The sequence below is a fragment of the Strix uralensis genome, chromosome 32 (assembly GCF_047716275.1).
Source record: "Strix uralensis isolate ZFMK-TIS-50842 chromosome 32, bStrUra1, whole genome shotgun sequence".
Taxonomy (NCBI): domain Eukaryota; kingdom Metazoa; phylum Chordata; class Aves; order Strigiformes; family Strigidae; genus Strix; species Strix uralensis.
Window position 1 is genome coordinate 1,134,368 of NC_134003.1, and position 13,141 is coordinate 1,147,508.

Sequence of the window (13,141 nt, forward strand, 5' to 3'; positions counted from 1 at the left end):
CCTTACTCCTCATCCTCACTGTGAGAGCCTTGCTGGGCGTGCAGCACCGAGCACGGAGCATCCCGGGGGGGCTGAGGACATCCCTGCTGCCTCCATCCCCTGCCCGGGGGCAGGAGGTGTCGCTGGAAGGGTTGTTGCCCACGGGTGCTTGTTCCTTCTGCCAGAGGTTGATACCCCCCAGTTTGTGCCTTGGCCTCAAACTGGGGGTGACCCCCCCGCCGCCACCTTACCAAGGGCTTTTTGAGAGCCGGATCCCTGCAGGGATCTGTTTCGAGGTTGGGCAGCGCAAGGAGATGAGTCACCCGGCGCCGTTCCCAGGCTTGGGGGTGGCTGCCGGCATCCCGCTCGCCGGTGGCACTCCGGTGACATGGGACTGCTGCCTAAAAAGGGCTTTTCTGAGTCGGGCTGTGCTGGTTGCAGTTGGTCGCCGAGCGATTACTCACGCGGATCTGCTGACAGATAGGAGGGAGCAGTCATTTCCAGTGGGGACCGGTGATGGGTGGCAGAGGGCAGGTTGAGGGAGAGGAGCTTGTCACCCATGTCCCCTGCAGTGGAAAGGGGGGGGAGGGAGGGGGCACGACGACGTGTGACCACAGCCCAGCTCTCCTGCGGTGCGATCATAAATAATAATAGCGTGCAGAAAGCCCCTGCCTGCTATTTTGGTTGTCACAGATGGTCTGTAAAAATCACACGGGCTGCAAATGGCAAGAGCCGGGGACTGTGACCGCCCGGACATCTGGGTGGTGGGCACTCGCCTGCGGCCCCTGGGGCTCTGCGAGCTCAGGGGGGGCTTTGCGAAGGGGCTGGAGGGGTGCGAGAAAGGCTGGGGGGTGCCTCCAGAAGCATGTTGGGTCAGAGCGAGCAGAAAGGTGCCTGGGCTGGGATGTAGGAGTAGGATGTAGGAGCCGTGGCTTCGCTTGCTGCGCTCTCCGCACGGTCTCGGGGATGGCTCGAAGCGCTCAGAAACCAGGATGAGGCCCCCAGACCTGAGGGAGTCGGGTCTTTCTGCTGTAGGACTGGTCCCGAAGAGCAACATCTCACTCCAGGCTGGGCGGCAGAGCCCTCCTCGGGCACAGCCAGCCGTAGCTCTGGCTGCAGGGATCTCCCTTGCCCTCTCACAGGCCCCTCTGCTGAAAAAAAAAAAATAAATAAGAGGCTTCGTTGTAGTGCAGAATCGGCTGGAGGCTCGCCGTTTCCATCTCGCTCGCTCGCTGGTCGTTTGAAGGGGGATAATTTCGCGGTTGCAAGCACAGAGGTGTTCCAAGTCCGGCCATCTGCGTCTCATTCACTCGCTGCCTGGGACACGGAAGAAATCCTGTTTATAGGAGCCAGGCCCTTGCATGTTAGAAGAGCTTTTTTTTTTTTTTCCCCCTTAAATTTTTTTTTTTTTAGCAATGCACTCGAGCTGAGAGCAGAGCGCTGCGGCATTGTTTCCAAAGCAAATGTGCAGCAGAGTGTTGGGTTGGTATCTCGGCGCTGGCTGATGCCATCTGCTCGGGGATGGCACAGGAGAAGTGCGGCTGAGGGGTTTTTTGGGGCTGGGGACGGGGTCAGCATCACTCACCCGAAGGGGTCAACCCGCTTCTGCAGTGCGAGTGGGGTCCCGCAGCGGGGCACAGCCCCCAAATCCTGGTGGGGTCCCTCCTCCGGGACTTTGCATCCCCATCCCTTGAAGGGAGGATGCTGCAGTGCCACGTCTGCCCCATTTTGGGGGTCACCTTGGCCCCTTTTCAAGCTGTAAAATATTTTTGGGACCGCCGCCATCCCCGATCATCCTCCCACATGGGGAGCAAACGCTCTTCCCTGCACGGCAGCAGCTCAGCCCTTCAGCGCTCCTCCCGCCTTCGGGGGCTCGCTGCAAGCCCAGACCTGAGGGCTGGGGGGCTGGAAAAAAAGGGTTTCTGTCTCAGGTTTCCCCATCTGGGGTGAGGAGGGTTGGGCGGTGGTTAGAGGTGGGGTTTGGGATCGGAGGCTCCTCGTTCCCCCGCGCAGGGCTCCGGGATGACTGCGGTCGCAGCTCCGGAGCCTCCGTGCCGGCTGTTGGCCGAAATCACCGCCCGCAGCGTGGCTGGGCAGCCCCGAGCTGTGAATAGGTGGCTTTCAGAAATAACTCAATAACCAGGCAGGAAAAAAAAAAAAAAAAATCTTTTTGCAGGCGAGGCAAAACGTTCAGTTTATTGGGGGTAAAAAGGCCTCTGGTACGGTTTTTCCCGGCACGGCGGGGAGCGGCGGCGCTTTCCAAGCGTTGGGACCGTGGGAGGCCGAATTGTAGCAGCGTCCTGGCAGCGTGCGGGGATGGTTTCCATTCGGTGCGAACATTACAGGGGAGATAGTGTTTCACGTCTTGCTGCTGGGGCTCTCTTCCCCAGCAGCACCGGCCCCGTGTCCCCCAAAGGGGGGCTTGGAATAAAATAGCCGCAGTGTTTTCCAAGCCGCCTCCTTTGGAGCGAGCTCCTGTGTCGCCTGGCTCCTTCCCAAAGGAAACGGATCTGCCTGGATAATGTTTCCCAACCTGATCACCAGGAATGCTGCTCATTTTGCCCGGGACTTTCTCCCCGGGAAGGCAACACCACTCATTTTCCTCTGCCTTCCTCCCTCGTGCTCCCCCTCTTCCTCCCCCCGCCGAAAGGAGGGATGCTCACCGTGTTCCCAATTGCTTTGCAGGGGCGATGCTCGGGGGAGACCTCAACAACACGAACGGAGCCTGCCCAAGCCCCGTGGGTAAGTGAGGAGCCACCTTTTGGCACAAAATAGCCCACTTCTGGCAAGTGGTGTGGGTGCCGGGACCTGCGCCCTTGGCTCTGCTCCGTGCCTCAGTTCCCCCACCCCAGGGAGGATTTTGCTGCTGAAGGGTTTGGTGTGTGGAGCTCCGGGCCAGCGCCTTTGCTGGGGGCTGCTGGTTTCAGCGGAGACCCCAGAGACTGAGACAGGAGGGGGGTGCGTGTCCTGGGGGCCAGCGTCTCCCCTGGGTTTTTGGGGCAGCTGCAAATCAAGGGGCTGAGGTGGCCGCTGAGAACCCAGCTTTGGGCAGCTCTGGGTTCAGCTCGCCGTGCCGAGTTCCTCCCTTGACCTCGGGTGAGTCACTTAACACCTGATTCCTCGTTGCGCTTGGGCCCTATAAAGGAACTTTACTGCAAGGAAAAAAGCTCATTAAGGTCCCTTTCCACTGCGAGAGCCTCAGTGCTAACAAGGCTCAGACCTTGTGGCTTAGCTCCCCGGCTATAAAACGCGCTAATAATACCTCCTTCGCCGCGCTCTGCCTCCGCTGGCTGCAGGGTGAGGTCTTTGGGGCCGGCGCTTGCGTAGGTACAACCCAAAAGCCAACAACGGCCCCCGGGTCCCGCTGGGAAGCAGCTGCTGCTACCGGCACCGCTGCCACGGGCCGGGGCAGGACGGGCTGCGGGCCAGGGCTGCGCCGGGTGATGCCATCCAGCCCCCGGCGAGGCAGAGCGGCCAAGGCAGGCTTGCACCAGAAGCCTGGCTCGCCATCCCCTCGGGGGGGGCTTTTTTGCGGTGAGGCTCCCAGCCGACAGCGCGGCGGAGGAGTGTGAAATTCGGCGTTGCCCCAATTAAAACCAAATTGGAGCCCGGGTCCCACCCGCCCCACGACGGGGCTGGTCCAGACGTGGTTCCTCCCGGGAATAACCTTTTCCCTGTGCCGGGCAGCGGCCGTGCCAGCGCCGGGGGAATTTCTCCCCGGCTGCGCCTCCAGAGCCAAACCCCGCCAGGGTGGTTTGTGGGGCTGGCGTCTCCCCGGGGCCTTTCCAGCACCCGACGCGGAGCTTTGCGGCTCCTTCGAAGGCAGAGGGAAGGGGCCACGGTGCCATGGCCCCCAGCCACCTTCGCGGCCCCTTTTCCCCCCGATGCCGCCCCCACGTCAGCTGTTGGGAGCAGCCGTGGCGGCGCGGAGCTTGGCAGGGCCCGTGAATGTCAGCATTGACGTCACCGGAGCATTCCCCGCGTTCCTGCCGCCGCTCCAGGAAACGGGCGTGAGGAGCAGGGACAGCCCGGCCGCGGCCAGCCCCGGACCCCCACCGTCCCCGGGCCCCCGCCATCCCCGGGGCTCCCCGCGCCGGCTGAGGGAGGGGAGCGTGGCTCTGGCACCGCGCTTGCGGTTTTTGGATACCTGGGACATCTCTTCCTCCTCCTCCTCCACCTCCTCCTCCTCCTCCTCCTCCTCCCTTGCAATCTCTGCAGCACCAAGCGATTACCTGCTGCCTCTGAGTCATCAGCCGCCGGGTGCCTCTGGTCGGATGCTGCGGCGGTGCCGGCTGCATCCCCGCATCCTGCCCGCGCGCCGTGGCCAGCCCCATCCTCGGTGCCCCCGGGTGAGGGCCCTGGGGTGCTGCCAGGCTCAAATTTACACCAGGGTGGTGTAAAGGCGGCCTGGAGCGCTCCGCTTTTGGATCCCTTTTTTTGGGGTTACTCCAAAATCGTAGCGCAGCCCTTCTGCAGCTCGCGGGGGTGGCCAGATCCAGGCTGGGGGGGGGCTCCTGCGATGGCAGCGCCCACATTTCCCTGCCAGGGAAGTCCCTTTAGGGGTGAGCAGCGGCGTTGGGACCCAAACCTTCTCCCCTCCAGCTCCGGGGCCACCCTGACCCGCACCCCAACTGATGTACACGACGTGGTGCACCCCAAAGTGGCAGTTGCCGTGAGAACCGCGCGCGCATCCGTGTCGGTGCCACCTTGAAGAGTATCGAGGGGTTTAACATTTCTTTTGGCTGTTTCTCCGTCGGCTTTTGCGTGGCCATTGGCGCCGCGTGTAGCAAAAAGCACCTGGGGAATTTTATGCATCTTTGTCGTTAATAAATATAAAAGGCGTCGGCCTTGCAAGCGGAATGCAGGTAGTTCAGGTGCGCAGAGGTCCCCGGGATCTGAGGCGCCAGGCACGTGCCTTCTGCACGGCTGCTCACGGTGATTTGGGACTGGGAAAACACCTCGCTGGGGACAGGAAAGCTGGTCCCCTCCCTCGGGCTGGGACATGGATACGGGATGTGCAAGACGAGGCTGAGGGGAGACCTCCTGGCCCTCTGCAACTCCCTGAAAGGAGGGTGCAGAGAGGGGGGAGGAGTCTCTTGAGCCAAGGAGCCAGCGCCAGGCCAAGAGGGAATGGCCTCAAGCTGCGCCAGGGCAGGGTCAGACTGGCTCTTCGGAAGGATTTCTTTGCAGAAGGGGCTGTTGGGCGTTGGAATGGGCTGCCCAGGGCAGGGGGGGAGTCCCCATCCCTGGAGGGGTTGAAGAGTCGGGTTGAGCCAGCGCTGAGGGATCTGGTGGAGTTGGGAACGGTCAGGGTGAGGTTCATGGTGGGGCTGGAGGAGCTTCAAGGGCTTTTCCAACCCAGATGATTCTGGGATTCTGTGAAGACGGAGCTGCCAACCCGCAGCAGCGCGGCCACCGTGGGCATCCCTGGGGCAGCACCTCTCGTCCCCAGTGGCATCGGTGGGACCGGACCTGCGGCTGCCAGGGTGCGTGGCCGGCCCCCGTGCCCAGTTTACCCCATCACCGTTGTGTCCAGCCCTGGGGCAGCTCTGGGAGAGGCAGTGGCTGGCACTCGCCCCCGATGAGCACGCGCCTCGGCTGCGGCATCGCTGCCACCAGCCGCCTGCTGAAATGCAGATGTAGCGCAATGGTAGATGTGATTAATAATGCAATCAGCGACCTATTTTTCCCGGTCTAACGTGCAATGAATATGAGGGCTGAATCCTGGTGATTGCTAAACGCCTTTCTATCTTTGGGGCCTATTCATAAAAAAAAAACAACCCTCATCAGAACAGTAATCTGATCCAATTTATTCCTTTCCTGATGTTCATCAAATCTTTTCCTTTTTAAATTTTTTTCTTCCTTTCCTTTTTTCTTTTTTTTCCCCCCTCTTTGCACATAAAATCCTTAAGTGGGGCAGCAGGAGGAGGAGGAGGAGGGAACCTCAGATCTTCAAAGGGGCAGTGGGATCAGTGAACTGAGTCCTCACTCTGCCACAGCCCCTTTTCGCTGCTCCGGTACCATAAAGAGACCTTAAAAGTGAACGTAACAGTAATTATCCCCCCTTGCTAGGGCCCCAGTACCCTGCCAGAGCAGCATAAAGAGGCCTTGCTGCAAATCAGGCCTGTAATATTTATTGGTTGTTATTGCAGTAACGATCGTGGGTCCCTGCAGGTTGCGGAGCTGCCCCGGACGCTGGGAGCTGGGGGCCGGCTGCCTGCCCTGCCTCTACCCCTGCCTGCCCCGGGGCAGGTTTGCCTGGTCTTGGTGGGGAGGATGCGCCGGCTGCCGGCATCCGAGCACCTGCCGGCACTGCCGAGCTTGCCCGGGGTTGTGGATGAGGCTGCCTGGGGTGCAGGAGGGTTTTGGGGAGCCTGGGGGTGCCGGGGAGCAGCACCCACGGAGCCCTGCCGTGCCTTCGCCCTCGCCACGCGTTCACCCTCTTCCTCTCCGCCGCCCGTTTTCCCGCAGGAAATGGCTACGTGAGTGCCAGAGCCTCTCCGGGTCTCCTTCCCGTGTCCAACGGCAGCAGCTTGGGCAAGATCATCCCGGCCAAGTCCCCGCCACCGCCCTCCCACAGCACGCAGCTCGCCACCAACAGCCGCAAGCCGGATTTACGCGTGATCACCTCGCAGAGCGGGAAGGGGCTGATGCACCATTTGGTGAGTGCCCGGCAGAGATCTGCCAGGAGACCGGGGTGGGCGCGTGTCTCCTGCCACCGGACAGGTCGCAGGGTAGAGCTTTACGCTGGAGCTGATGCGGTGTGGGGGCACCTATTCTGTGCCGTAGCGGTGGGAGCTCAGCCGGGGCCTGGCCGGCGGGGAAACCTTCCTCAGGGCTCGGTTTTGGGACCATTTCTATTTAACATCTTTATTGATGGTCTCGATAAGGACAGAGAGTGTGTCATCAGTAAGTTTGCAGATGACCCCAAATGAAGCGGGAGTGTCGATCTGCATGAGGACAGGGAGGCTCTACAGAGACACCTGGATAGATTGGATCAGTGGCCAACGTCAACGGGATGAGCTTCAACAAGGCCAAGTGCCAGGTCCTGCGCTTGGGCCACAACAGCCCCCTGCGTGGCTACAGGCTCGGGGAGGTGTGGCTGGAGCTGTCTGGAAGAGAAGGGTCTGGGGGTTCTCATTGACAAGCAGCTGACCATGAGCCAGCAGTGTGCCCAGGTGGCCAAGAAAGCCCACGGCATCCTGGCTTGGATTAGAAATAGTGTGACCAGCAGAAGCAGGGAGGTGACAGTCCCCCTGTGCTCTGCACTGGTGAGGCCACACCTGGAGTGTTGTGTCCAGTTTTGGGCACCTCAATCCGAGAGAGATCTCGAGGGGCTGGAGCGAGGGCAGAGGAGGGCAACGAGGTGGGGAAGGGGCTGGAGAATAAATCCTGTGAGGAGCGATGGAAGGAGCTGGGGCTGTTCAGTGTGAGGAGGAGAAGGGGAGGGGAGACCTCATCACTCTCTGCAGCTCCCTGAAAGGACGTTGTGGAGAGGTTGGTGCTGGTCTCTGCTCCCAGGGAATTAGTGACAGAACGAGAGGGAACGGCTTGAAACTGCAACAGGGGAGGGTCAGGCTGGACAGGAGGGAAAAATGTTTCCCAGAAAGAGTGGTCAGAGAGTGGAATAGGCTGCCCAGGGAGGGGGTGGAGTCCCCACCCCTGGGTGTGTTTAAGGGCCGTTTGGATGAGCTGTGGGGGGATGTGGGGTAGGGGAGAGCTTTGTAGAGTTGGGCTGAGGGTTGGACTCGCTGATCCCGAGGGGCTTTTCCAACCTGAGTGATTCTGTGGTTCTGTGAAACCCGAGGAAGGAAGCTTGGATTCCCATTTGCACCATGCTAGATGCAAACAGCACGGCGCAAAACCCCGCACCGGGCACCGATGTGACCCGTGTGTGCCCCGTGGTGGGCGAGGGTGCGGTGCCGGCGGCGCGGCGGTTGGCGGGGCTGTCGAGTTAACGGTGCCTCTCGGTTTTCTCTCTGTTCTCCCGCGGGCAGACGGAGGATCACTTGGCTCTGGTGAGTTCCCTGCTGAGTGTTGCCTCGCGGCGGGGTGGGACATGGGCCGCTTGTCCCGTCGGTCCCCGCACCCTGTCCCGGCGCGGCGGAGGCGTGGGGTGCGCGTAGGGGGGTGGACACCGGCCCCTTTACCCTCCGCTGGGGACACGGCGCCGGTGCCAATGTCACGTCCAGTCCCGCCACAGAAAATCAATCCCAAGAAAAACGCCCTCTTAGGAAAACCAGGTTCCCTATGGAAAAGAAGGAGCTGACACGAGGCTGTAAAGTGCCCGTTTCTCCACCGAGGCCAAAAATCTGCGCTGGTTTCCCTGAGGGAGGTCAGCCCGGGTCCCTTTTGGGGCCGGTGCTGCACGGAGCCAGCCTGGGCACCGCCACCGCCCGGGGACCTGCCCCGTGGGCTTCGCTGGAGCCACCACACTTTACAGCACGGGAAGACCTGGCCCACTGCCACCACATGAGAGATAGGGAGTAAATCAGGCTCTTCCCATATTAAGGATATTATTTAAAGCCTGTGTAAATCCACTGGCTGGCTAGTGCGCTCCCTAAACCTCCTTTGTGCACAGGGGCAGTTTTCTGTGTTATTTTTATGGCTTTTTTTTTTTTTTTTCCCCCCCCTGCCAGCAAAGTGAACACCACCTTGTTTGTGGCAGTGATTCACCCTGTTCTGTTGCTATTCTGGTGCAGGGCAGATGGGCGACAGGTCAGCGCAGCGAGGAAAGGGCGAGAGCCACTGTAGGATGCAGCTAATGCAGCCAGGGAAAAGCTCTCCAAAAACACAGGAGTAAGCCGATAGCTCTCACAGCCTGCAAGGAGACGCTCTTGGCCAGGGGAAGGATTGGCCAGGGCTTTGGCAGACTTGAATTCTGCTGCTCTCCATGCCCCAAAACCCTTCTTGTTTAATGACCCCCCTCCCAGCAGCTCCGTGCCTCAGTTTCCCCATCTGCGGAGCGAAGACAGTCACCACCCGCCTCCCCATCTGCTCGTCACCGTTCCCGCTGCCAGAGGGCATTGCCTGTCTCCGAGCTGCAGGAGCAGCTTGCTTTAGGCAAAAATCAGCCGGGTTGGCATTAACAGTTTTAATTGTTAGTCTGAGCTAACCCGGCTGATTTTTGCCTGAAGTGAAGTACAGTCCTCGCCCAAACCGAGCTGGCAGCAGGGAGGTGGAGAGTGATGAAATCCGGGAGGGGGGGGACAGGGACCTCAGCACAGCTGGATCTGGAAGGGGAGAGCGCTGCAGATTCACCCCGCCTGGTGCAGATGCCCCCCCCTTTGCTCTCATAACCTTCTCCCCAGATTTGCTCTCTTCCATATTGCTCAACCTACACACCAGATCTTCTCTCTAAATGGCAACTCCCACCTCTTTACACACAGGCAGCGGGATGAGTCAGCTGAGACCTGCCCCGCTGCCCTTAACCCTTTGCCCAGCGTTAGGGTTTGCTCCTGGCAGCTTTAGGCTCTGGGCGCCGTCTGCTCTTTTAGTGGGTTCAGAGAGGGGTCCCCCCCATTTCTCGACACGCTCCCACGTGTGAAGGGTAGAGCAGGATCCACTCACCAAGCCGGCGGCGGCGAGCGAGCGCACCCGGGAGCATGCCTGCATGGTTTTGTCACCAGTGGGAATGGCAGTTTGCAACCGGGAGCATTTTGCAAGGCGGTGTGAGTGGCGCGGGGTGTGGGGGGGGGGGGGCGGCTTGCACACCTCAGCACCTCCAACCTGCATGAATCGGGATGAAAAACCAGGGTGCAGCCGCGTCTGCCATCCCCCCCCTCGCCTCGAGGTGTCACGGGGGTGGGTGCTGCCCTGTTCCCAGTTACACCCCTGCTCAGCCCATGTCCCACCGCCCCGGCCGGACTCATCCCGGTGCCAGTGCTCTCCCGGGAAAGCCGCAGAGCCCCGGTGCAACTGGGAGATGGAGGGGATGGGGCTGCAGGTCGCATCCTGCTGGGCTGGCTCAGGGCCCGGCGCAGGCAGGGGAGGGAGGGGGCTGAATCCTGCCCACCGTGAAGGCGTTTCTCCGCAGCGTCCTTAACCCGCAGGCGGTGGGCACGGCCCAGGGCGGTTGCCAGCAGGATACGTGCCAGGAAAACCTGCTCCTACAGCCCCCAGGCTTTAGCAATTAGAGCTCTGGTAATCGCCTTCCCTGGGTGGCGGGGAGGGACCTGCGGGCCGAGCAGCGTGTGGGTGCAGGGTGCTGCAAATCCAGCACGCCGGGGTGCTGTCAGCCTCCGGAGGGGGCCAGGACAGGGGGTTTTTTAGCCTCCAGCCTTAGCCCAGGAGAGTCCCGCGTGGCCGTGGACCATCGCAGGCCCTAAAAGGCTGTGGTAGCCCTCAGCACCTCGCAGCGAGCTGGGAGGAAGGCTCCTCGCCGTGTCCCTGGGGATGAATCCAGCCTCGTGCCAGGCGTGATTTAAGCTGGGCACTGCCCCAGTCTTCACAGGGTGACGTGTGCCGGGGTGCTTCAGATTAGAGTCAAGCCTCTTGAGGCTGATTTAAATCAGATCAGCAGAGACAGCCCAGATTATCTGCCTTGTAAACAGGGCTGAATCTGACCTGTGGATCCACCCACGTAACTGCCTGGAAAACCACGGGGGGAGGCTGGCGTGCAGCGGTCCAAGAGCAGAATTTTTCCACAGCGGACCTGCTAATGCCTGAGTCACCCAAACCTCATGAGGGCACCGAGCCGGCAGGTTGCTGAGCGCTGACCTTTAAATTTAAGGCTGCCAGAGTGCCTTTAAAATCCTGAGGCCAACGCTCAGCATCTTCAGCTTGCCTCAGAGGCAGGGGGCTCGTTCGCGGCCATCGGTGCTGCAGGGAGGAGGATGCGTCAGCTCTGCGCTGTGTTAGCTGATCCTGGTTTGGTTTGGTGCTTTTCTCACTCCCTGAGTAGCTCAGCAAAGCTCATGTTCATCCTCTGGAAAACAGCGACTCTTGTTTTTTACAGCGGAAGGGATACAGGCTGAGGCACCCCACTGTGATTCCCCCTCCGTGCACGTTGCTGGTCCTTGCGGGTGAAGCCTTGGGCAGAAAGGTGACCCAAGTGACCCGCGAATGAATGTCACAAGGGTCCTAAATGTCTGTAGCTGGTGTGGTTTGCACTTGGCTTTGTTGCGGTGAGGAATGGCCAGAGGATCAGCCCTGCTTAGTCCCACACTCCCCATGATCAGCCTCGGCCGCTATAAAGGCTGGTGCATGCCACGGGGGTCAGCTACAGACTGACATTGTGGGGGGTCACAACCCCCCAAGGGCGACGGAATAAAATGCGTTTGGGTTGTAACTCCCCCTCCGTTTGCTTCCCCAGCAGAACACGCAGCGGTTAGGTGTCTCCCAAGCAACTCACTCTTTAACCACACCGGTTGTTTCTGTGGCTACTCCGAGTTTGCTGACGCAGGGGCTGCCTTTCTCCGCCATGCCCACAGCGTACAACACAGGTAAGAGCGCGCAGCCCGGGGACCAGCTCGCCGACGGGTCGTTTAAATCGAGAGGGAAATGCGCTGCTGCACGCACGTGCCTGGCTCGCCCCGAGCAGCTGCGTGATCACTCATGGAACTCGCTGCTGCAAGACGTGGCCGAGCCCAAGAGTTTCACAGGATTAAAAATAAGGGGAAACTCATTATTTAAATCGTGAGAACTTGCTGTCATGTGCAGAAGGGCTGTGAGGGCATGATTCTGTCATGCTGTAGCCCATTGCGCCGCTGCTGGCAGCGTGAAGGTGCTTTTAAGTGGATGCTAATTACAGCTACACCCATCTCCAGGCTCTTGAGAGCTTCGGGTGATGTTGTAATAGGGGCTTAACGAAAATGAGCGTCAGGCCCCCAAAAGTTGGGGAAGAATGTGAACCAGCCTGCTCTTAGGCACATCAGGTTTGGGCTGGGGGGGTTCAAACCGGCCCGAGGTGACGGTTACAGCGCGCTTGCCCTGGCGAAGGGATTGTTCATCTGCCACCTGTCAAACCTCCACGAAGACTTTAAGGACTTGCCGGTTTCCTGCGTAACTCACTTTGGCATTTGCTCAGAGAAAAGTTTGCAAAAATGTAAAAAAGCTGCTTGTCTGGAAGAACCCAGAATAGGCGTGTTGGGAACTCCCTCCCCTAATTAGTAGGTGTAGGCCAGCAGATGCCTGTTTGTGCGTGACGAGTAGGTTCCTCTCCCTGCGTGGAAATCATCGTCGGCCGTGTGGTCCACCAGCCAGTCCGTGTACAGCCAAAATCCCCAAAATAGGTTTTAATTGAGCCCTGTGCTGCTACCACTCAGGGTGGAGTGGGGGGCTGAATTTCAGCTTTCTGTATTTATTTTTCTCTTGCCAATGACCACAGGCAGGGCAGCGTTCCCGCTCAGGCGCCTTCGGTGTCTGTGGCCGGGGTGTTTACTGGTGATACTGCGGGGGTTATCAGCACCTACGTCGCTGTAGGGCACAGGTGCCCTGAGCAAACTCCAAGCCTGAGGCGTTGCCACTTGTTTTTTCCAGGGCTAACCCATTAATTGGGTGGGAATTGTCTCGCAGTGTGCCCAGGTGGCCAAGAAGGCCAATGGCATCCTGGCTTGTACCAGCACTAGTGTGGCCAGCAGGGACAGGGAAGGGATGTGACCCCTGGGCTCGGCACTGGGGAGGCCGCCCCTCGATGAGTGGGTTCAGTTTTGGGCCCCTCACTCCAAAAAGGCCATTGAATGACTCGAGCGTGTCCAGAGAAGGGCAACGGAGCTGGTGCAGGGTCTGGAGCACAGGTCTGATGGGGAGCGGCTGAGGGACCTGGGGGGGTTTAGTGTGGAGAAGAGGAGGCTGAGGGGAGACCTCCTGGCCCTCTGCAACTCCCTGAAAGGAGGGTGCAGAGAGGGGGGAGGAGTCTCTTGAGCCAAGGACCCAGCGGCAGGCCAAGAGGGAATGGCCTCAAGCTGCGCCAGGGCAGGGTCAGACTGGCTCTTAGGAAGGATTTCTTTGCAGAAGGGGCTGTTGGGCGTTGGAATGGGCTGCCCAGGGCAGGGGGGGAGTCCCCATCCCTGGAGGGGTTGAAGAGTCGGGTTGAGCCAGCGCTGAGGGATCTGGTGGAGTTGGGAACGGTCAGGGTGAGGTTCATGGTTGGGCTGGAGGAGCTTCAGGGGCTTTTCCAACCGGGAGGATTCTGGGATTCTGTGGTTTCAGGCCAGTGAGG

The 13,141-nt window shown here is 60.1% G+C and overlaps 1 protein-coding gene across 9 annotated transcripts in view; it reads left to right on the forward strand.

Moving 5' to 3' along the window:
• MEF2D (myocyte enhancer factor 2D) overlaps window positions 1-13,141 on the forward strand; it is an 86,451-nt gene that overhangs the window by 60,860 nt on the left and 12,450 nt on the right. For 6 of the 9 annotated variants that reach the window (XM_074852890.1, XM_074852891.1, XM_074852892.1 and 3 more), the window contains 4 exons: window positions 2,665-2,721; window positions 6,451-6,641; window positions 7,977-7,997; window positions 11,294-11,423. In XM_074852890.1, coding sequence (XP_074708991.1) covers window positions 2,665-2,721; window positions 6,451-6,641; window positions 7,977-7,997; window positions 11,294-11,423 — 399 coding nt within the window. The remainder of the gene's footprint in view (window positions 1-2,664; window positions 2,722-6,450; window positions 6,642-7,976; window positions 7,998-11,293; window positions 11,424-13,141) is intronic. The other 3 variants (XM_074852896.1, XM_074852897.1, XM_074852899.1) reach the window with 3 other exon arrangements.